A 22,235-nucleotide genomic window follows, 5' to 3' on the forward strand; every position below is an offset into this window, starting at 1 on the left:
AAAAAAGTTAATAAAACCCATAGAATAGGCCAGTTAGATCCATGGAAAACACATTCTAAACATCTGGACTTCCAGTGTACTAGAACACTGTGGCAACAATTTGGGAAAGCATCCTTAGCTACTTCCTCTGCTTGAAAGTCCAGGGACAGCATAGGAGTATCTCCAAGACTATTAGCCAGAGAAACAAGAGGTAACCTATCACTGACAAGTGAACTTTCATGTCCCAGGGCCAGAACTTATTGCAGCTTTAGCCTTGCTCAAATTCAGTTTATCCACATTCAACTCCGGCTAGACAGAAATAACTGCAAGGTCAAGTGCCTAAGGCCAAGACAACTAGACAAGAGTAGTATAATAATGATCTCTTGGTCTGAACATGTTGTGTTCTTTGGAGGAGCACTACCTGTACCACCTAGCTAAGGATGGCTTTCGAAGTTCATAGTTAAAATTAGTTGATGATAGGCTACGGAGAATGAGCTTTTCCCTCAAGCTCTTAAACCAAATAGATTATCCCTCTGCAAGCAAACTGATCAAATCTTACATTTTGATAAATGGAGTACTGGATGCAGGGTGTGTTCCTCACATCATTTGGGTCTTTCAGTTCCAAAGACTCTACCTGCTTGCTGTAAGTTTCTAATGGTTCCCAAATACAGAATACTATTCTCAAAGGCAAGACTAAATGTCCTGCCACTAGGGGAACTAGCAGACAGGAGTTCCTAGGAATTCCTTTCTTGAGTGACTATGTGACTGCAAATCTGGTAACTTAAGACACCATCTGGCACTTCTTTATTGATTGTAACAAATACAATTCGGCTTGTGACAATTGGATCACAATTTAATATCCAAAAAGGGAGTTTTGTCACAAAACAAGAAGTTGTAGCTAAGTTGCCAGCAGATACCAATCCAAATGTGGCTGTTGCAGTTGCAAAATTTTTGTCTATGGCATTTAATAGTACCACTTCCCAACGTAAAAAAATTGTATACTTATGTTTTTCACATTGTCTTTATATTAATATCATTTTCCCTGTTTGCTTATGACCTGTTGCTCTACGAGCATTAAAAAAAGACTATGGAGACTACCAGCACTTGGTATCACCAAGCAACTGATCCACAAGAAGAGGATGGGATTGACTTGTGCCTTATTTGTCTCTGTATGCTGCAGTACTCAAAGGCTGCAATGAATTTAAAGATTAAGAGAAATGGATATAATTAGTATAATCATGGCTCAACTGTTTCATGCTGGAGGAAGCAGCTGCGCAGACATAATAGCACATATGCAAATTAAGTAGCATGATTATATCTACTAAGTAAAGGTAGGAGAAGTTCAAAATTCCCTGCAAGCACGTGGTAACTGAAGTGGCGATCATGCAGCTCACTATGACAAGCCTTTTCTACCAACCGAGGGGACCCACACAACCTTATGATTTTGGGGGGACCAGATTTTTTTTTTATTCTGTAAACCTTCCCTTCAGTTACAAGATGTTCTTGTGGTAGCAAGTGTAAAGGCTTTGGGTTTGTTGGTGCGAGGTAATGTGGTGAGCGGAAAGCGCAGAGAGACCATGGAGGCTGGAGTTGTATGTAAAACAGAGATTGGTTTACAGGTTCTTCAAAAAGAACAGATCAGCAGCCCAGATCTCTAGCTAACTAAAGGAAAAGCCTGACTGAGGCATATACATTTAAGCTTGTTATGGCTTCAGTGTGTGGTTTAAACTCTCCTTAACGGTTGTAGGTACAAACAGGCTTTCACTATCCCGTAGGCTGGATCCTTTCACACACATAGGATTCCACCCACACCAGCCTGCCAGGTCCCAAGAGTCACGCTAAATGGGATGAGGTCTGCTCATCACCAGAGACAGGCTTCACAACCAGGTACTTGAGAGCCAGTTGCAGCTGCTGGATGACCTTGGGCAAGCCATAGTTCTGTCAGAGCTGTTCTTGAAAAAGAGCCATTTCTGTCAGTTCTCACAGCCCCACTTACCTCACAGGATGTCTGTTGTGGGGGAGGGAGGAGTGTGTAAAGCCGCTCTGAGACTCCAAGTGAAGGGCAGGGTATAAATCCAATCTCCTCTTCTTCTACTTTGTCCTCTCCCAGAAGTAGTCAAACCACTCTGCCACGCTACCAGGCAGAGTGACCACCTTCAAACTGTCTGATCTTTTGCTGATCTATCACTGCCCCCTCCCTGAAGCAGAGCTCAGCTGTGATTGTTTCTGTGCTTCCCCCTCCAACGTTCCATCCCCCCCCCCCTTCCAGTGAAAGGTGACTGGATGCTGGAGCAGCACTCCCACAGGCTCAAGGATAAAGCAGCTGAGTGGATGTCTTTCCTTTGAGGGGCAGGACAGCCTCCTGTTTATCACATTTACCTACCCATGGGCAATCATACATTCCCCACAGTACTTCGGAAAACTTCATGATCACTGTCTTCTCCTTCCTAAACTGCAGACCCCCAGCAGAAAAGAAATGGGTAATGAGGGAGGTTTCCCTCTCTTATTTGGTTTCATTATGTGATCAAGTCCATCAGAGGGTTACCAATTGAACCGTACAGTCCTAAGCAGTTAGCACATTGACTGCAGTGCACTTAGGAAAGGGGCAACTCTGCTTAGGAATGACGCTGTAAGTGTTCTCAGCCTGGATCAACAGTTCTTTTTATTACTGACACTTCAGCACTACACCCAATAGTTCTACAGTTACCAGCTTGTGTAAACAATGGGTTGCAGTTTTTATATAGCAGGTAAAGTAACGTCATTTAAAAGAATCTTACAACTGGCATTTATTAAGCATTTTATACATATATTTAAGACACAGAGATTCAGTGAATTATTCTGATTTGAAGAGAACTGTATAAAATATTCTAAATGGCTTTTACATTTCGCCATTCACAGACATTAAACAGGAAGAAAGTAAGAATATATGGTAGGGTGACTTTTTTCACCCATTTAAGCACATACTCCAACAGATGTTCAAAGAGTATGTTAATGACTGCGCAAAACAAAACAAAAAATACCAGTGCGGTTAAAACCAAGAAGAGTTAGAGCAGTGTCTTTAAAAAGTATCTTAAATTTGTCCTTCAAAGGGTCTTTTCTTATAGTACCACATCAAAATTGCAAAACAGACCCCAGTGGTCACTAGGAAATTTGCCACAATCCAGTTTCTCCAGCCCAATTAAATCCAAACTCCGGGGAATGATTTGCCCACCAGTAGAAGCAGCTTGAAGGAACAGGCGATCGAACCGTAACTTGCACTGGTAACAGGCATCCAAGTTAGTGTTTTGGCTCGTGTCCCATGTGTAGTGGCAATGTTCTGGCTTGCCCAAGAATTCCCAGACATCCAGAATGTTGCTCGGCAGGCCACCTAGTTTAGCAACCTGATGGAGAGAGAAGCGGAAAGAAGCATTAATAATGGTTTTTAAAACACACTGTCGATAGTAATGATTAACACTAACAAATCAGTCCCAGGGCACGGTCTGAAGTCACATCATGTAGCAACCTCAATGAAGCAAAGCAGGTCTGAGTCTGGTCAGTGCCTCATTGGTAGACTACCAAAGACTTCTTTGTACACGACCCTGAACAACACAATGGAAGAAAGGGTGGCTGTAAAAGTTAAACGTTAAAGAATGTAACACACACTGCCTATTGATTTTGTCGCTTCTCTTACGGCTAGACCACAAGGTGGTACTCAGGTGGTTCCCATGAGGCATCTTCTCCAGGCACCAACCAGATCTGCTTAACTGCAGTACGCTGGCTGTGTCCCATGCCCTCCAACCAGTGTTCCCTCTAAGCTGGGTTAGTGTGACCTAACTCACAGTTTTTTAGCCTCTGGCTCACACATTTTTTTTCTTAGCTCAGGAAGGACGGCTCCAGAACAAACTAATTTTTACAGCAGCCAAATCGCTCACTCACAACTGTAATGCCAGTAGCTCAGAAAGCAGAATATTTGCTCGCAAGACTTCACAGCTTAGAGGGAGCATTGCCTCAAACCATACACTGATTATAAAATTCCTGCCACTCATCAACCACCTTGAATGTAAAAACTGTGAGATAAAAAGTTAGGCCCTTTCTTGCAAGAACACTGTTTATGCTATAGGTGTCAGTGGCATCATCTTGACTTTAAGGAGCCACAGCGGCAAGCTGCACGGCCAAAGATAGTTTTCTTTTCCTCCAAATGCTGCTCTCACCTCCCTCCTCTGATTTCCAACCACCCCATGCAAAAATAATCCTCTACGTTCAATCAATCAATCAATCAACCAGTTTATTACGGTCAAAGACCCATCAGACAGCATACAGAATCAAAAACAGTCTCCAGATTATCATAAGACATTACAGAGAGGGGGGAAAAAACAAACAACCAAACAAACATCTCAAGGAGTATTAAGGAGATGCTTACGCTTTGTAATTGCAATAAAAAGAAATTTAGCAACATTCCTTGAAATAGCCGTGGATTTGTCCTCCAGTAAGTATTTCAGCAAAAGTTCCTCGGACTGGATTACTAATTGTCCTTGAAATCTAAATGACCTTAATAAAGGCGTAATTAAAAGGGCTCTTTCTTCTGCATAGTGAGAGCAATGAAATAATATATGGGGGAGGGTCTCTATTGACTCGGAAGGGCATGAGCAAAATCTCAGATGTCTGGGGATACGTTGAAATCTTCTGGAAAGAACTGCAGATGGAAAAGTGTCAAATCTGGCTCTGGAAAAGGCCCATCTATGATTTGGGTTGGAAATATTAGCTAGGTATAAAAAAGCAGACATTAAAGTTTTGGATTTCAGAGATTTGTAAAAAGGCGGAAGCTGTTTGTAACTCAATATCTCTGAGACGCTGGTAAACAGTGGTTTTTGCCCTAGCATAGCCGCTTTCCAAAAGTTGGTACGGATCTAATCCTAATGTTCTCAGTTTGTTAATGGCTCTAGTGGACCACTGAGGGTAGGGAGATGCAGCCAGTAGTAAAGGAAATAACCCAGTGGGAAAAAGGTGGACTTTCAACCAAAAACAGAGAGAATGCATCCAAATATCCAGCTCGACTGTATTGAGACCTCTACGTTCTTAAAGTGGCTGCCAGCTCCACAGTTTAAATGCATCTGGAATACATTAATTTTGGGTCAGAGGCTCTTCTGCTATTCAGAGAATTTTCCGCTATTCTGCCATGCAAGGTGAAAACAGGACTGGAAAATGTGTGCCACAAGGCATTGCTTTGCCCAGTTTACCCACCTGAAGACTCTAGTAAGGTACAGGGAGAAAGAGATAAAAATACCACCATGGTATCTTGTACTGCTCACGCTCAGGGCTCAATAAGCTCTTTCCTGTTCACCTAGCCAGGAATGTCTGCAGTGCTACTGGCTAGTTATGCCTCCTGCGCACATAGGTTATGTAAGCAGGCGGAAACCAGAGTGGTGTGAAGGTAAGAGTGTGAGGTTATTTGGGCAGACCCAGGTGCCAATCCTCACTCATAGTGAATAACTCATTGGGCCAGTCATTCTTTCTACCTCACAGGATTGCTATGAGAACAAAATGGACAAGAGGCTACCTTGAGAACAAAATGGATGAGATGCTACCCTGAGAGCCAGTTTGGTATAGTAGTTAAGAGTGGTGGACTCTAATCTAGAGAGCCAGGTTTGATTCCCCACTCCTCCACATGCAGCCAGCTGGGTTACCTTGGATGAGTCAAAGTTCTCTCAGAGCTGTTCTCTCAAGAGCATTTCTCTCAGAGAACTTGGATATAAATCCAACTCTTCTTCTTCTTGACAGAAGGGCAGGATAAAAATATGCTAAATAAATACTATTTAGCCCTAGAACTCATACTACTAGAGAGAGGAGGCATGGATTTCCTCAACTGTTTACCTCCCTCTCCATGATTATTTTATGGGCTTTCAACTTTATTCAATCAATTCAGCGGAGAGGAATCTACTAGGTACAACTCATCACTTGTAGGAATAAATACAAAATAATGATTTATATAAAAAAGTAATTTGCAGCAGTTAACCTCTTTGTCTCTCAGATTCGTATCTCCTCCAAATATCACACTAGTGGATGCTGGTGTCTCACTCATTTTCTTCAGCACCAGCCTCAACTGTTTTAAACGCTCTTCAGTATGAGTCTTGGTGCTCTCCAGATGGGAAGTCATAAAGCAAATCTCATTGCCGGAAATGTTTGCCTGTTAGAGGAACAAAACGCACAGCATAAAGATACAATACTTGCACAAAGCTGTGCCACACCACTCTCGTCTCTCTCTCTGATCTAACTGAGTTATCTCTTCTTCATCAAGCTCTGCCCCGCACCTTCTTAACTTTTGTGCTATCCAAGTTCCTTAGACTGCAACCCCTTGGGCCCACACCATGTCAGTTCTGGATCCTTCTGCACCATGCTTCGCCCATCACGATTAATATTAAAATAAACAAGAGACCAGTCTTCCAAACTGGAATTGGTTTAACAGTAGATTAGTCAACTAACAGATCAGCTAATGAATTCAGGATCCAATTTTTAAATCTGTGGCACCATGACATAAGAGGTGCAGTACTTTTTAAAAAGGCTATTTTGGTTTGTGAGTACTACTAAAATAAGGACAGAAACCAAAGCTTGAAGGCAGGAAATTTTGTGTTTGCCTAGCAATTCTCACAATGGCCACTGAGGTCTCCTTTCTTAAAGCTACTGTTTCTATTACTGGGGGGGGGTTTATCATGTAGTGTATTTTTTTCAGATTTTTCTGCAAACATGGGGCTTTTTCAGGTTTGTAAAAAGATCTGTCTTGTCTGTCTTGTCACAGCCCCAATCTCTAATTTTAATTATCTACAGATTTTGCCATATTGATAATTAGATATACTGATGATTTTAAGTTCTCACTTTCTTCAACATCCCCCCAAATCTTACAGTAGAGTTCTAACAGCATGCAAATCTATCAATTAAGAGCAGAAACAGCAATTAAGACCATAAGAGAAGCCAATGTTGGATCAGGTCAATGGCCCATCCAATCCAAAAATACCAGGTGACATCAGGAGGGCCAGCAGTGGGGCCAGGACACCAGAAGCCCCCCCATTGTTTAACACACTGGCAGATTTAATTAAAGGTAATAATAATTATCCCCACCAATGCCCCCAATAGGTCATTTTTCCCTTTCATAATAATATGCAAAGAAATACACACCATTTCAAATTAATTTATACCTTTAGTTTTTGAGATGCAAATTAATTTTTATGTGAATTAGACATACAACATCCAACAGCTCACTCACATGTACTGCTAATAAATTTCTCATCATAGAGGTTGTTGGAAAAGGTATTATTTCATCTTTTAAAACTCTTACTCTTGATTTTTTTAACATTATGGCAGTAAAATAACCTTCAGTGTTACCTAGAGAGACACATATACATGGGGAAAGGAACGGTCAGCAACAATTCTAATAAGAAATCACACATAATAGAAGGCAGCCTTATTTATTTCATTTTAAGTATTTTAAAACATTTACGCACTTTTATTTTCTATCCACTCAAGACAATTAGTGCCTAAGAAAATGACACAACCACTATGGTTCTCTCAAAACTCATCCTTTGGAGAGAGAAGGTGCTGCTGACTCAGGTAACAAAAAATAAAATAAAATGTTACAAATATATATATATATAGTAAGGCCAACGAAGTGCAGAGCTATTCAATGGGAAACTCCTGATTTCCAAAGTCTTTGAATGATATTCAGGACAGGAGTTCAGAGGTAAGGCTGAGAGAGACTGCGCAAGGTCCCCAATAAGTTTCCTCAGGTCTCCTCGGTCTTACTCCGACACCACACAGCCATACAAAAAGGTAGTGTTTTAATGATCACAACTGCATCAGCACAGACACGAGGCCCCCCACTGTGAACTTCCAACAATTAGCATATCTCATTTTACCTGGAATAATTGTATAACTAACAGCTCTCTTCTGTAGATAGTTGAGATATGGAGGAATAACTTCCTGTAAAAATACCACATCTGGGCTGTACCTGAATGAGAAGAAGTAAAATACTGTAACATTAAGCAGTGGCTATGACTGCTTACAGTGAGGTAGTCCCAATGATTGGGACCCACTGAACCAATAGTGCAGCGTTACGGCCTTCTAAGTCGAGTGAAGTCAATGGGCTTCAAAGGCCGTAACATCACTTAGGATTGTACCAGATGTTTTAACAAAATGATAGACTTCTCCTGTTTTAAAATAATCAGTGGGCTACTCATGTTCCCATAAATTAGGAGTCACTGCAGTTCTCTTCTCCATTTGATCTCTGCAAAACAAAAATCCTTGTTTCAATCATTCCAAACTAAGATGTATCAGACTTCTCTGACCAGCAGTCTCCCTTTATATTTCATTTAAACATTTTTAACCTGCCCTTCCACCAAATTAAATTTTCAGGACACGTTAATAATGCATAAATCTCAAAGCAATGAGAAAACTGCAAGTAACAAAATATTCAACAATGTAAGCAGTAGCAGCCAGCATCACAATAAAGAAACAAGAATCAATCTTTTTTAAGTTTCATATTTAAAAAAAAATTAAATCAGCACTTTCAGAAAAGCAGCAGAAACAGTTGAGAGAGGTAATATAGCTCAATGCATGACTGGCAAGGAGTTAAGGTGTATGTTATAGCCCTAAACAGCATTGCAAAGCTATTCAGTTTGAACAGAAGAATTAAGGCACACAATAGGGAACATACCACACATATTTTATCAATAATGCAAGGTGACCCTACCCCCTTATTATTCATGTGATTGTTCCAGTTTTGTTGCATTCCAAGAATATCACAGCGACTTACTGACAGTGTATTGTTGGTAAACTGCTATGATATTCTCTAAGAAGGAAAAGGAGGAAGATCCTGCGGGCTTGTTGCAACAGACTAGCAGCAGCAGCTAAGGTTCATCTAGGCTGACTTTCCCTCTCCTATATCTACAACTATTTAACTTGAGCAAGGCCAGAGGAGTGAGCCCACAGGCTTTTGACCCTTAGCTTGGGGTTTGCAGCCTCGGACCCGTGAAGCTCAGCAGGCCAGACATAGACCACTTTTGTGTGTGTGAGAATTTTTGTTTAAGCTGCTTTGGGTCTCTCCAAGAAGAAAGCCAATCTAAAATGGTTCAGACCAAATAAACCAATATTGTTACTATTGGTTCAAACAAAATTTAACTACCAACAAAAGTGTGGCAGAGGAACAGGGATAATAACATCTAGTTTAATTACATCTTATGTTAATTAAATATCAACAGATTCAAATCTTTTCCGGGTTAAAATTTCTTTATCTACAGGTGCGGCACAATTATTATCAACAAATCCTCATGCTTGGTCTTTAAGAAAAGCACATGGAAGATAGGCGGATTTTCCAGGCGCGATCACAGTGCCACATCTGGGAAGTGTAGCGCTCCCGTGGCGAACCCAAGGCTTCCCGCCGAAGATGCGGGGTAAAAAACTAGTACCTCCGAGGTACTAGTTTCCGGAAACCGCAGGGCAAGGGCGGGCGCCTGATCGCGTTTCCGGTGGTAGGTCGTGGCATCCAGCACCCCCCCATGTCCCGTCGCTAAAAGGTTTTTTCCCCCAAGTCTCCACGGGATGTGCACAAGCACCCAACGGCGCATGCGCACACTTCGTTTAAAAACAAACACCACAGCCCCCTCCTCTTTTCCGTACCCCCCCCCCTGGCTCAGCCGGCTCGAGAGGAACTCTCTGCACCGGGTGGCAGAGGGGGAAGTGCAGGGGGGGGGGTGGCGGGAGGACGTCCTGGCTAAAGCTCCTCCTGGAGGGGACCCGACGGAGGACACAGTTTGCATTCCTCTGCAGCCCTGGAAGGGGTTAAACCCGCGGAGCCTTTTGCTAGAGAGGCTGCTTCTTTGCCGAGCCAATCGGCACCTCCCCCCTAACCACAGGACCTCTACGGGACATCTGATTGCGCAGCCCCGCGTTATTTTGCTCCAGGGCAAACAGCCACGCTTCCCCCCCCCCCTGCGCATTTTCCTGTCTGTGTGACCGGGGCCGAAGTATGTTTATTGTTAAGCATCCCAGTGATTTTTAACAGAAACAGCCTAGTTAAGTCTTCATAGAATTGGTGGTGAAGGTACTTACAAAGCTATATAGGAGCAGACTCCTCGTGCCCTTTCTTGCAGATTGCTCGAATCCAGGCCATCGATGTTCCAAGTAATTAAAGAAAGTGTGCTAGCATCCTCTTGCAGGCCAAGTCCAGCCTCTTTCACAGGGGCTACTGCACTACTGCCACTCGGGCTATCTGTCAGGTCAACACTAGAAAACATACACAAGAAAATACTTTGATAGAGAAAAGTTGCTAAACAAAGTAGCACATGTTCATCTTATACAGAAAAAATATTTTGGAGGAGCCCAGGCCAATACAAATCACTGTATCAGTGTTCGCTAAACTGACACCGGGTGGGGGTGGGGGGTGAAAGTCAAAGTAATAGGTCACTGCAGCTGACCCGCTCCATGGAGACTTTGGCTCACTTATTTCTCTGGTTAACTCCAGATAAGAAATAGAAAGTGCAAGCAATATGAGAACTCTGTGCATTAGCTTACGAACAAAAGTCACTGTAGATTCAAGATAAAGGAAAGCAGACAGCACTGATCACAGCCTACCAAACAGAACAAACCAAAAAGAGAGGATTATGTGTATGGAGCATTGCCTATGAAAATAATGGTTAAGATGATGGGCTAGTTTCTATGACTCCCTTCTGTCAAAATCTGTGAAAAGGCACATGGGAAGCCCAAGAGAGTTTGGGCAAAGGAAGGGGCAAAGAATGGTATTTGGAAAGCAAAGTGTGGCATGCTACCCTGAGGCTTTTACCATGCATGCCCCCCCCCCATACTGCACCTACAGCAAAAAGAAAAAAGAAAAGAAAGGAACCAACGTAATATCGCTTCATCCCAATCAACAAACCCTTGCATTTCTGCATACCTACATTGGTATCAAGGTAATGCATTTGCGTATACATCAACATCAGGACTAATTTTTTTTCACCATGTTCTTTTCCAGAGCTATAGACTAGAGACGCCACACAAACTACTTACAAGGTCTCCGTTACTGGAGGCACCTGGGGTATCCTGTCCACATATTGCTCATCGAGGGGTGGTTCAAAATAAGAATTCAGCGCCCTCTGAAAAGCAAAGGCAAACAGGTGGGCTCGTGTTGAGGCGCCAGAATCCTGAAATCATCTTCCACAATTTATCACGTCAGAGCATACTTGCATATCCCAGTCGTTCTCTGCCAGGTAGCACTGAGCCACAGCCACATCACTGCTGGTGACAGAGGCAAAGTCCGTGCAGAGGCGCTGCCGCTGCTTTTCCAGCTCCTCCTCCCGCTTTTGTTCTTCCTCCTCCTGAGGTGACCATTGCGGCTCCTGCAGGGGCTCCTGCTCTACCCCTGAAGCAACGCCGCTCACTTCCATTTCTCTAGCAGCTCGCACGGACTATCCCAGAGGCAACGCCCTTGCCAGAAGGCACCCGCGCTGAGCGCCAGGACGACGACGACGACACGGTGCAGCTGGGTCACCACTACTGCTAAGGCGCTAGGGCAACGCGATAGGAGCATGCGACGTTCTCACGGACGTGGCTTTCGGTATCGCGCCATACTCCGCGCCAGCAAGTGATGTCATCACCGGCAGCCGCCACGTGCGCCCGCTTGGTCTCCCAGTCACTCTATGCGCGTGCGCAGTAGTATTGCGGTGACCTCGCTGGTTAGGTCGAGGCTGTCCGGGCGCCGCGTCCGTCTTCCCCTCCGGCGGTGCCTCGCTGTGCAGGCAGCTGCTGCTGGCCTTTGGCGCGGCTAAGCGAAAAGGGGCTGTTCGTGGCCGGTGCTCGGCGATTGCCGCGGGCTCTCCTCCCTGTTCAGCCGCGGGCGTTGAGGAAAGCCCCAGTCATGAGCCACCTAACGGTGCAGTCCCTCCGCCAGGTGATGAAATCCCTCCTGGACTCGCCGGGCTTTGACCGGGTGGTCAGCAAGGTAATAAAGATGGGAACGCGCTCTTGGCATACCTAGGTGACCTTGACTGGGCCTGCAAAGGTCTGCGGAGGAACGGCCTCGAAAGCCCTTCTGGTTGCTTGGACGGTGCTGCGCAGAACGCTCTCGTGGAAGGCTTCGGGATTCCGCCAGGATACACGAACTGTGCCTTGCAGGGATGGCCGCTTCTCCACGCGACCTTCGCAGGTGTCTGGGTGCTTAAGGCTCTGCCCAGGTGGCCGCATAAGTCTGCAGCCCAGTTGGCAGCCAGGGAGCAGCTGCTCCATTCAGTGTCATCATCAAGGTCGGTCCTCCTCCGCCAGGTGATCCCGTGCCTTTTAAATGGTGGCACCTACTTTGTGAATTGGCCTGATGGAGGAGACCCACAGGCACCTTTCCTCCCTAAATTCCAGAAACTGCACCTCTCTTTTGGAGGCCTTTTGTCTTGGGGGGGGGGGGATCTGAAGATTGTGGATTGCTCAATTTTATTTATTCTCTTTATACTTTTTGCAACCAGAGTCATAAACAGCAGATCCTCATCCCACAATTGTGGAATTTATTAGCAAGTGGAATTTATTTGGGCAATGATGGCCTGCTGATTGTTGCTGAATTTTAATCTTTTAGTGCATTTAAAATATTCCTGCCCTGCCTTATCTGGCTGAACAGTGCAACTAAGCTGCAAGAACATAAATTATTTTTTTCCCAATTTATTGATCGCTCAATCTTTGCAGAGCTGCCACTCTGAGCGATTTACAGTTACTCATGTGTTGACATGGGACTAACAATGATGGGGGTAAGGGAGGACAACATATATCATTTTTAATCACACACACTTCGCAGTCGACAGGGAGTTTGATCAGCTGTAAGCATCAGATGTGTTCCGGCAGCATTTGGTGTCACTTGATGACATCAGCATTTTTCTCAGTTGCAGCGCACCACTGCCACTGTCTGGCCGGAATGGCCCATTGGAGGTTTTTCTTTGATGCTGCGTAGATCTCTCTCAGCTTTTCATCTTGCCCGTGGACCTTCCGTTGGTCGGCTAACACTTCCCACCAGGGGGGTTAAGTGTGTCCACCCTCTCTAAGGAGTGGTACCCATTTTATCTACTCGCCGAAGCTTTCGAACCGCTGGGTGGACGACGAGCTGGGGACATGGCTGGTAGCTCACACCAGTGCGGGGCTCGAACTGACAGCAGTCCTGTTCAGCTCAGATGTTTAACCAGAGGATAAATCCCCTGTGCCACCGATCATCCAATAAGAAAATTAAAACATTAAAATGCACAACTAATACATTTAGAAGCACTCAAGTCTTAAAACATGCAATTAACAAACTCACAGTTCAGTCAATTAAATAAGTCATCCTCCACCAAATGCTCTGATTTTTTGAGGAAAATCAGTGGGACACGGTGATTCCCGGTTATATATTTTATATCGGAAGGATAGTGGGGGAAGGGTTGGAGGTGGGGTGGCTCTGTATGTCAGAGAGGGTATAAAGTCTAGAAAGATTGAGAGGCTAAGTGAAGTGGATTCGCTTCTGGAAGTTCTATGGGTTGAAATAGGGGGGCCAAAAGGAAACTTAACACTGGGAGTTTGTTATCGCCCACCAGATCAAAAGATAGAGGAGGATTATAAAATGATGAATGCCTTAAAGATAGCAACTAGACAAAAACACTGTGTAATAATAGGTGATTTTAACTACCCACACATTGATTGGGTCAATATGTGTTCTAGCCGGGAAAAAGAGATTGAGTTTCTAGACACTCTAAATGACTGTGCTATGGAGCAGATGGTCACAGAACCTACCAGGGGAGAGGCGATCCTTGATTTGGTCCTAAGTAACACTCAAGACCTGGTGAGAGATGTAAAAGTGATTGCACCGCTTGGAAACAGTGATCATAATGTTGTTGAGTTCATCATTTGTACAAATAGAGAATTGGCCAAAAAGACTCACACAACCATTTTTAACTTTAAAAGGGGTAATTTCTCTGATATGAGGGGACACGTGGGGAGGAAACTGAAAGGAAAAGTAGAAAGGGTCAAAACAATTGGGGAAGCTTGGGATCTATTTAAAACTACGATCCTAGAAGCTCAAAAAATATATATTCCGCAGGTTAGGAAAGGCACAAACAGGTATAGGAAAAAGCCTGCATGGTTAACAAACAGAGTAATGGAGGCTGTAAAAAGTAAAAAGAATTCCTTTAAGCAGTGGAAAGCTAGTCACAGTGAGGCTGATAAAACGGAACACAGGCTATGGCAAATAAAATGCAAGTCTGAGGTCAGGCAGGCAAAAAGGGAATATGAGGAGCATATAGCAAAAAACGTAAAAACCAACAATAAAACTTTCTTCAAATACATTAGAAACAGGAAACCAGCCAGGGAGGCAGTGGGGCCCTTGGACGACCAAGGGGTAAAAGGAGTATTGAAGGATGATAGGGAAATGGCTGAGAAGCTAAATGCATTTTTTGCCTCCGTCTTCACTGTGGAAGATGAGAAGTGCTTGCCCACTCCAGAACCACTGATTTCAGGAGGGGTGTTGGAAGACCTGAGTCAGATTGAGGTGATGAGAGAGGAGGTCCTAAAACTGATAGACAACTTAAAAACTGAAAAATCACCAGGCCCAGATGGCATACATCCGAGAGTTCTGAAAGAACTCAAATGTGAACTTGTAGATCTCCTGACAAAGATATGTAATCTTTCCTTAAAATCTGCCTCCATTCCTGAGGATTGGAAGGTAGCTAATGTCACTCCCATCTTTAAAAAGGGTTCCAGAGGAGATCCGGGAAATTACAGGCCAGTCAGTCTGACGTCGATACCGGGTAAATTGGTGGAAACCATTATTAAGGAAAGAATTAGTAGGCACATAGATGAACAAAACCTATTGAGGCAGACTCAGCACGGTTTCTGTAAGGGAAGATCTTGTCTCACTAACCTGTTAGTGTTCTTTGAGGGGGTGAACAAACATGTGGACAAGGGGGATCCAATAGATATTATTTACCTTGACTTCCAGAAAGCTTTTGATAAAGTTCCTCATCAAAGGCTCCTAAGTAAGCTCAAAAATCATGGGATAGAAGGACAAGTCCTTTTATGGATCAAAAACTGGCTAGTTCATAGAAAACAGAGAGTGAGTGTAGGTGGGCAATTTTCTCAGTGGAGGGTGGTAAGCAGTGGGGTACCGCAGGGATCAGTACTTGGTCCACTGCTTTTTAACTTGTTCATTAATGATTTGGAGATGGGAGTAAGCAGTGAAGTGGCTAAATTTGCGGATGATACAAAGTTGTTCAGGGTGGTGAAAACCAGTGAGGATTGTGAGGCACTCCAAGGGGATCTGTCAAGGATGGGCGAGTGGGCGTCAACATGGCAAATGGGGTTCAATGTGGCCAAGTGCAAGGTGATGCACATTGGAGCCAAAAATCCTAAATATAAATACACATTGATGGGGTCTGAACTGGCAGAGACTGATCAAGAGAGAGATCTTGGAGTTGTAGTGGATAACTCACTGAAAATGTCGAGACAGTGTGTGACTGCAATAAAGAAGGCCAATGCTATGCTGGGGATTATTAGGAAGGGTATTGAAAACAGATCAGCCAATATCATAATGCCCCTATATAAATCAATGGTGAGACCTCATTTGGAATACTGTGTGCAGTTCTGGGCACCACACCTTAAAAAGGATATTATAGCTTTGGAAAAAGTGCAGAAAAGGGCAACTCGAATGATAAAAGGGTTGGAACACTTTCCCTATGAGGAAAGGTTAAAGCACTTAGGGCTCTTTAGCTTGGAGAAAAGACGACTAAGGGGTGACATGATCGAGGTTTATAAGATTATGCATGGGAAAGAGCAGGTAAAGAAAGAGGTACTTTTCTCCCTTTCTCACAATACAAGAACTCGTGGGCACTCCATGAAACTGCAGAGCGGTCGGGTTAGAACGGATAAAAGGAAGTACTTCTTCACCCAAAGAGTGATTAACACATGGAATTCACTGCCACAGGAAGTGGTGGCGGCTACAATCATGGACGGCTTCAAAAGGGAATTAGATAAGCATATGGAACAGAGGTCCATCAGTGGATATTAGCCACAAGGTATAGATAGGGGCTCTGGGGCAAGTGATGCTCTGTCTTCTTGGTGCTTGGGGGGGTCAACAGTGGGAGGGCTTCTAATGTCCTGGCCCCACTGCTGGACCTCCTGATGGCACTGGTATTTCTGGCCACTGTGTGACACAGAGTGTTCTGATGGCACCTGGTATTTTTGGCCACTGTGTGACACAGAGTGTTGGACTGGATGGGCCTTTGGCCTGATCCAACACTGGCGTCTCTTATGTTCTTATGTTCTCTCAGGGACAAGACTGCCTTCCTAAACGAAGCATGGGAAACCACTCTCCAAATAACACCCTGCCATGAAAAAGCCCATGATCCTGCTGTGTCCTAAGGGAGGGCACCTTAAGGAGAAGGCTGCCTGCAGAATGTAACTGGTGCAGGGGACTATACTGGGAGATGCAGTGTATGAGGATCTTAGGCCATGAAGGATTGTTGTGTTATACTTTACTGTGAATTGTTTTGTACGTAGCAGGGAAGCGGTGTATCATTTTTAGTGAATTGTTTTGTACGTAGCAGGGAAGCAAATAGATACAAATAGATACAAATAAACACATTGGCAAGGAAGTACATCCTGCTGATTCCCCCCCAAGTGTTAGAATCACTGCTGCTCAATGAAAATTTGCTCGGTTGTTGTGATGGGTTGTGTGTAAGCATCAAAACCATCAGTGCTATACTGAAGGTGTTCTATTCAATGCTCCCTCCAAGCTATGGAGTCCTGTGAGCAAAAATTCTACGTTGTGAGCTACTGGCATTAAAGTTGTGAGCAGGTGATTTGGTTACTGCAAAACTTAGTTTTCTCTGGAGCCATCCTTTCTAAGGTAAGACAAAAATGTGTGAGCCGGAGGCTAAAAAACTGTGAGCTAGCTCACACTAACTCAGCTTAGAGGGAACACTGCTTCTATTATATTAATGCATTATTACTGTACTACCCTTCTTCTAAGGAGCTCAGGGCAGTATACATACTCTACCCCTCCTCTGCTTCCCAGTTTTATAATGCCAGCAGTCCTGTTAGGGTATGTTGCAAAAGACCAATTGGTCCAAGATAACCTAGTGGGCATTGTGACTGAATAGGGATTTGAACTGCTGCGATGTAGTTGGTTAGGAGCATAGTGATCCAGGTTCTGGTTTCCACTCTGTCAGGAAGCTCCCTGGGTGTCCTTGGGCCAATCATTACCACTCAACCTAACAGAGTTATCCTGAGCTCCTTGGATGAAGGGTGGGATTAAAATAGAAAAGTAAATAAGTCCAATAGTATACTGCTATATTTGAATATTATTTTGAGCATTCAGAGTACATTATCTTAGAAAATATGAGGTGCAGGGACAAAGGACCCTCACTACCACTTCCAAATCTCTCTAAATACCCTTTTCTTTTGGATTTATTTTTCTAAAGAATTTGGGAAGAAATTAATTTTACTCCTTTCCTAGAGCCTTTATATTAATCACTTGTTCTTTCTCCCCATTCTGTGAAGGACTGCCAACTTTGTTGTTGTAGAAGTGCATCCTATTTACCAATTTACTGTAGCTTGCTATTTGCTTTTTACCAAAAAGGAATGCACATTTGTTTACATTTGAAATATGCATGGAGCTCTGCTCCCTTAACTAATGACGTATTTCCAGGGTATAGCTGTGAACTCACATCTGCTTACATCATACAAACAATAAACGCTAAGCCTTTTTTTATTTTCAAGTTTCACTACTGTTACGTTATATTTGTGACATTTTTTTTAAAAAAAATCTTTGCTTCCTTGGAGTCCTGTTGCCAGGCAGCAAAGAGGCAAATAAATATTTTAAATTTCAGCTAGATGATATACAGAAAACCGAGGCTTGACAGAAAAGGTGATTTCTGTTCTCTTCTGTCTTTGCTGCCAGATGACTGTTCTTTCTGCTAGCGCTGGGAAAGTTATATGTGAAATGAAAGTTGAAGAAGAGCACACCAACCGCGGAGGAACTTTGCATGGAGGGTTGACAGCAACTCTGGTAGATGTTGTATCAACTGCTGCTTTGATGTACACTGAAAGACAAGCACCTGGAGTCAGTGTGGATATGAACATCAGGTATGTACCTAAGAGGCAAGATTGATTTCAGTGCTGGCTTTCATTTAACATAGCTTTGATTTTACAGTTTCACTTCTGGAGTATGCCACATATACAAAAGAAATCTTTATTTTTATGGTTCTGAGGTGCTGCTAGTAGCTACTGTGTTTTTTAAAAGATCATTCCTGGTATTTAAGGCCTCAAAGCTTTATACCTGTTGTCTGAGAACCTGTGACTGATTTGTTCGCATAGGATTGCACCATAAAGCCAGAGTTATTTCAGTTATAGAATAATAGGCATAGGATGGCACTGCTAATCATTTTTGGTTACATTTAAGCTTGAAGCATTTAATTGTTTTTTTTTAAATAGACAGAACTTACTTCTCTTACTGCTGCTTCATCTTAGCATCTTAGGAGCTGGGTCATTATTCTCCGTTTGCAGTTCAGAAGCCGAGGCCAAGAGTGATTTGTTTAAGACTGCCCTGTAGAATCCATGCCAGAATATTGTTTCCCAAACCCTCCACTCCACCTGGCATAAGTTTTCACGAGCCAGCACAAAGTGCAATGTTCAGTTGGGAGGGAGGTGTGTTTGCAGGAGCTTTGTTTGTATGACAGTAGAGGCCTTATTTAGCTGCATTAGACAAACTTAACGACCCCTCTAGAATCTGTTATTAGGGAAGGCACTTTCTATCAGTATTTATTGCAAGGAGATAAAGTTGGCATCTATGACTTGCTCAACAGTGTGGTAAGTTAGGCTGAGAATGGCTGATCCAACAGTTGCTCAGTGAGCTGAATGGGGATTTGAACTCTGGTCCAGTCCTCTGTCGTATGCACCACACTGGCTCTTCTTTGTAACTTTAACGTGCAACATCTTTTTTTTCTTCCCCCACTCCATTCAAGCTATATGTCAGCAGCTAAGATTGGAGATGAAATCCTGATCACTGCAGAGGTTCTAAAGCAAGGTAGAAGCTTGGCATTTGCCAATGTGGATTTAACAAGCAAGGCAACTGGAAAGTTGATAGCCCAAGGAAGGCATACAAAATTCCTGGGACACAATTAGAAGGAAGTGATCACTTTGAGAAAAAGGTATGGAGTTACATAACAAACGAAGTAGCCAAAAAAACGATGGGGTATGAAGTGATACTGTTTGGATCCTGTTTTATGTCTGGCCCCAATTCAGTTTCATGATTCCATTTTATTATTTTAAATGTGTTTTTATTGTAAACCAGCATGGGCTTTTGGATGGTGTAGATAGATGTAATAAAGCTGTTTTAATTTAAGAAATGTCTCTTATAGTTGATGTGAATTTGAATCTTGAAGCACTTCAGGACAGAAGAAGAGTTGACAGCGAAGGGATGAAAACATTCCTGTCCGGCCTGGAGACGATCCTCAGCTGTTGAAGTGGGTGAACTATTAATGGGATAGGCTTCTGCTGCTGGTGGCTTTGAACTATTCTTCTTGTAATTGCTCCTGGAGACATTGTGTGCATGTACTTCACAGAGATTTTCATACCCTAAAACGAGTGTTTAAAATGTACCAGAAGCTCTCTTCTCTAACTTCAAGCTTACTGAGTAGTATTGAACACTGCGGACTTAATAGGTATTACGATGTGTGACGACCCCTTATCTGGGGAGGCCGGGTTCCACTTTAAAAGTGTTCTTTTTATTTTGTTCTATTGGGGATATCCGGCTGCCACCAGGAAATTTAAGGCTTTCCAAACCTTTATACTTTTACTTTTGTTATCACTGGGTAGGTAGGTCGAGTGTAAGGCTTATAGGGAACTATGTGGTCCCGGGAAGTATTTCTTTCAGAGCTGATATGCTTAAATAAAAATAGATTTATTGAAATACTTCATAAATAAAAAGGTATAACAAAGTAACTGGTAATGTGAATATTCTGATAAATTGTTTGGTGTCCCACACAAGCCCTACTCCCTTCCTCTACAGGGATTTATCAGGTAACTTTGTAACCCTTTAACTCAAGATCATCTACGTTTCTTGTTTCTCTCCAGTCTGTCACTGAGACTTTCATATAATTTCTGTTCTCTTAAACTTTACTTTACTGTTTCATATACATTCAACTTTTTTCCATACACAGAACTAACTCCTATATCACACACAAGACTGCTTCTCCCACAGACTTCAGAACTAACTAAAACGTATCCACTGTCTTCATCAACTGTCAAACCTGTAACTGTCACTCTTGACAGACATATTCATCCACTCAGAGCCACTTCCAAAACCCCTCCCCCTCTCTGTCAATTACCAATCACACCACACTTGTCTCTTCAACCACTCTATTCTATCACACAGCCAGGCAACCAAACTTTTAAAGAGACACACACACATATAAAACAAGGAATCATTACACGAGGGTATTATCCTCTGCCTCAAAATTGTGAGGATAGTTTAGGAGTATCTCAGTAGATAGACTTCAGGTCCTGAGTAGGACACTCTTGGGTTGTCCATTCCTGTATACACTTAGGGCAAGGACATTAAAAGATGTCAGACCAAGCTTCCTGGCTCCAAAGCCTCATAGAGAGCTCCCACTGCCTACCTACAAGCTGCATTCCCCCTTGCTTTCTGAAGAGCTTCTTACATCATTGCGGCATAAGAACATAAGAGATGCCAATGTTGGATCAGGCCAAAGGCCCATCCAGTCCAACACTCTGTATCACACAGTGGCCAGAAATACCAGTGCCATCAGGAGGTCCACCAGTGGGGCCAGGACATTAGAAGCCCTCCCACTGTTGACCCCCCCCAAGCACCAAGATGACAGAGCATCACTTGCCCCAGAGTCCCTATCTATACCTTGTGGCTAATATCCACTGATGGACCTCTGCTCCATATGCTTATCTAATTCCCTTTTCAAGCCGTCCATGCTTGTAGCCGCCACCACTTCCTGTGGCAGTGAATTCAAAGTGTGAATCACTCTTTGGGTGAAGAAGTACTTCCTTTTATCCGTTTTAACCCAACCACTCAGCAATTTCATGGAGTGCCCACGAGTTCTTGTATTGTGAGAAAGGGAGAAAAGTACCTCTTTCTCTACCTGCTCTTTCCCATGCATAATCTTATAAACCTCAATCATGTCATTCCTCAGTCGTCGTTTCTCCAAGCTAAAGAGCCCTAAGCGCCTTAACCTTTCCTCATAGGGAAAGTGTTCCAACCCTTTTATCATTCGAGTTGCCCTTTTCTGCACTTTTTCCAAAGCTATAATATCCTTTTTAAGGTGTGGTGACCAGAATTGCACACAGTATTCCAAATGAGGTTGCACCATTGATTTATATAGGGGCATTATGATATTGGCTGATCTGTTTTCAATACCCTTCCTAATAATCCCCAGCATAGCATTGGCCTTCTTTATTGCAGTCACACACTGCCTCGAGATTTTCAGTGAGTTATCTACAACAACTCCAAGATCTCTCTCTTGATCAGTCTCTGCCAGTTCAGACCCCATCAACGTGTATTTATACACTCACTGGTGCTCCGATGTCACTTGCAGCCCGCAGATTTACATCCAGGGCTGTTGGAAGTCCTGCAGTAAGAGAGTGCATCACACGTTGAATCTGTTTTGCTGAAGGAAGTTCAGTGTGGAAAGAAAACAAGCTGATTTTGAATAAAATGGTTTTAATAAAAGCTGCATTTACTGTGCATAATTTACTTTTCAGGTATATTCTTATCCTTTTAATTAAAGTGAAAATAAGGGGATAGCCATCTGTTTATTCATTTCCCTTGTAAATTTGTTTACATTTTTTTTTAAGGCGTAGAATAAAAAGAAATTCTAAAATGTTTGTTAACTATGTTCCAGCTGATTCTGCCTGGTCTTAAATGGGTTGTATTTACATAAATGTGCATTTATGTACATTCTCCATATGCTTATCTTTAAAGACATGAATGGGCATATTCTGAAGTCTGAGATGATTTGCAATGTAGTACATTAGGTCTCTTTAAATACTTTTTCAGTTTGGGAATCCACTATATATATTACATGTGGGCATGCATATGAGGCAGCAATAAATGATTAAGAACCCCCCTGTGTAACACTGCAGCACTCCTTTGTCTAATGCTATAGAGCAGGGGTGTCAAACATGCAGCCAGTGGGCCAGATCAGGCCTTTGGAGGGCTCCTATTTAGCCCGCAAGGAACTGGTTGTCTCCTGCTTCTTTCTCCA

General features: G+C 43.2%; 2 protein-coding genes across 3 annotated transcripts; one reads left to right on the top strand and one right to left on the bottom strand.

Annotated features, from left to right (window-relative positions):
* Nucleotides 1–2,839: 2,839 nt before the first annotated feature.
* TDP2 (tyrosyl-DNA phosphodiesterase 2) lies at nt 2,840–11,485 on the bottom strand. The gene is made up of 7 exons (XM_015414728.1): nt 11,184–11,485; nt 11,011–11,096; nt 10,057–10,230; nt 7,866–7,957; nt 7,217–7,335; nt 5,972–6,142; nt 2,840–3,359 (listed from the first exon to the last, which is right to left on the bottom strand). Exons 1-7 carry the CDS (start codon nt 11,385–11,387, stop codon nt 3,078–3,080), a joined length of 1,128 nt encoding a protein of 375 aa, XP_015270214.1. The 5' UTR covers nt 11,388–11,485; the 3' UTR covers nt 2,840–3,077.
* Nucleotides 11,486–11,651: 166 nt separating this feature from the next.
* Nucleotides 11,652–19,698, top strand: ACOT13 (acyl-CoA thioesterase 13). Of its 2 annotated transcripts, XM_015414731.1 has the most exons (4): nt 11,652–11,941; nt 17,903–18,087; nt 18,966–19,151; nt 19,362–19,698. In XM_015414731.1, exons 1-3 carry the CDS (start codon nt 11,858–11,860, stop codon nt 19,123–19,125), a joined length of 429 nt encoding a protein of 142 aa, XP_015270217.1. In that variant the 5' UTR covers nt 11,652–11,857; the 3' UTR covers nt 19,126–19,151; nt 19,362–19,698. The 2 variants fall into 2 exon arrangements, with proteins under 2 accessions (XP_015270217.1, XP_015270216.1); XM_015414730.1 differs by lacking the exon at nt 19,362–19,698 and having other exon boundaries at nt 18,966–19,349.
* The last annotated feature ends 2,537 nt before the right edge of the window (nt 19,699–22,235 follow it).

The sequence above is a fragment of the Gekko japonicus genome, unplaced genomic scaffold, assembly GCF_001447785.1.
Source record: "Gekko japonicus isolate JY-2015 unplaced genomic scaffold, Gekko_japonicus_V1.1 scaffold1433, whole genome shotgun sequence".
Lineage (NCBI taxonomy): Eukaryota > Metazoa > Chordata > Lepidosauria > Squamata > Gekkonidae > Gekko > Gekko japonicus.

Bases quoted from the DNA above. Each gene is read 5' to 3' on its own strand.
- TDP2 (XM_015414728.1), bottom strand. From the start codon at position 11,387: ATGGAAGTGAGCGGCGTTGCTTCAGGGGTAGAGCAGGAGCCCCTGCAG. The intron at 11,097-11,183 runs GTATGCTCTGAC...TTTGCTTTTCAG, and splicing joins AGAACGACTGGGATATGCAA to AGGGCGCTGAATTCTTATTT. The intron at 3,360-5,971 runs GTTAACTGCTGC...TCTCTCCATCAG, and splicing joins CGAATCTGAGAGACAAAGAG to GTTGCTAAACTAGGTGGCCT.
- ACOT13 (XM_015414731.1), top strand. From the start codon at position 11,858: ATGAGCCACCTAACGGTGCAGTCCCTCCGCCAGGTGATGAAATCCCTC. The intron at 11,942-17,902 runs GTAATAAAGATG...CTTTGCTGCCAG, and splicing joins TTGACCGGGTGGTCAGCAAG to ATGACTGTTCTTTCTGCTAG. The intron at 18,088-18,965 runs GTATGTACCTAA...ACTCCATTCAAG, and splicing joins AGTGTGGATATGAACATCAG to CTATATGTCAGCAGCTAAGA.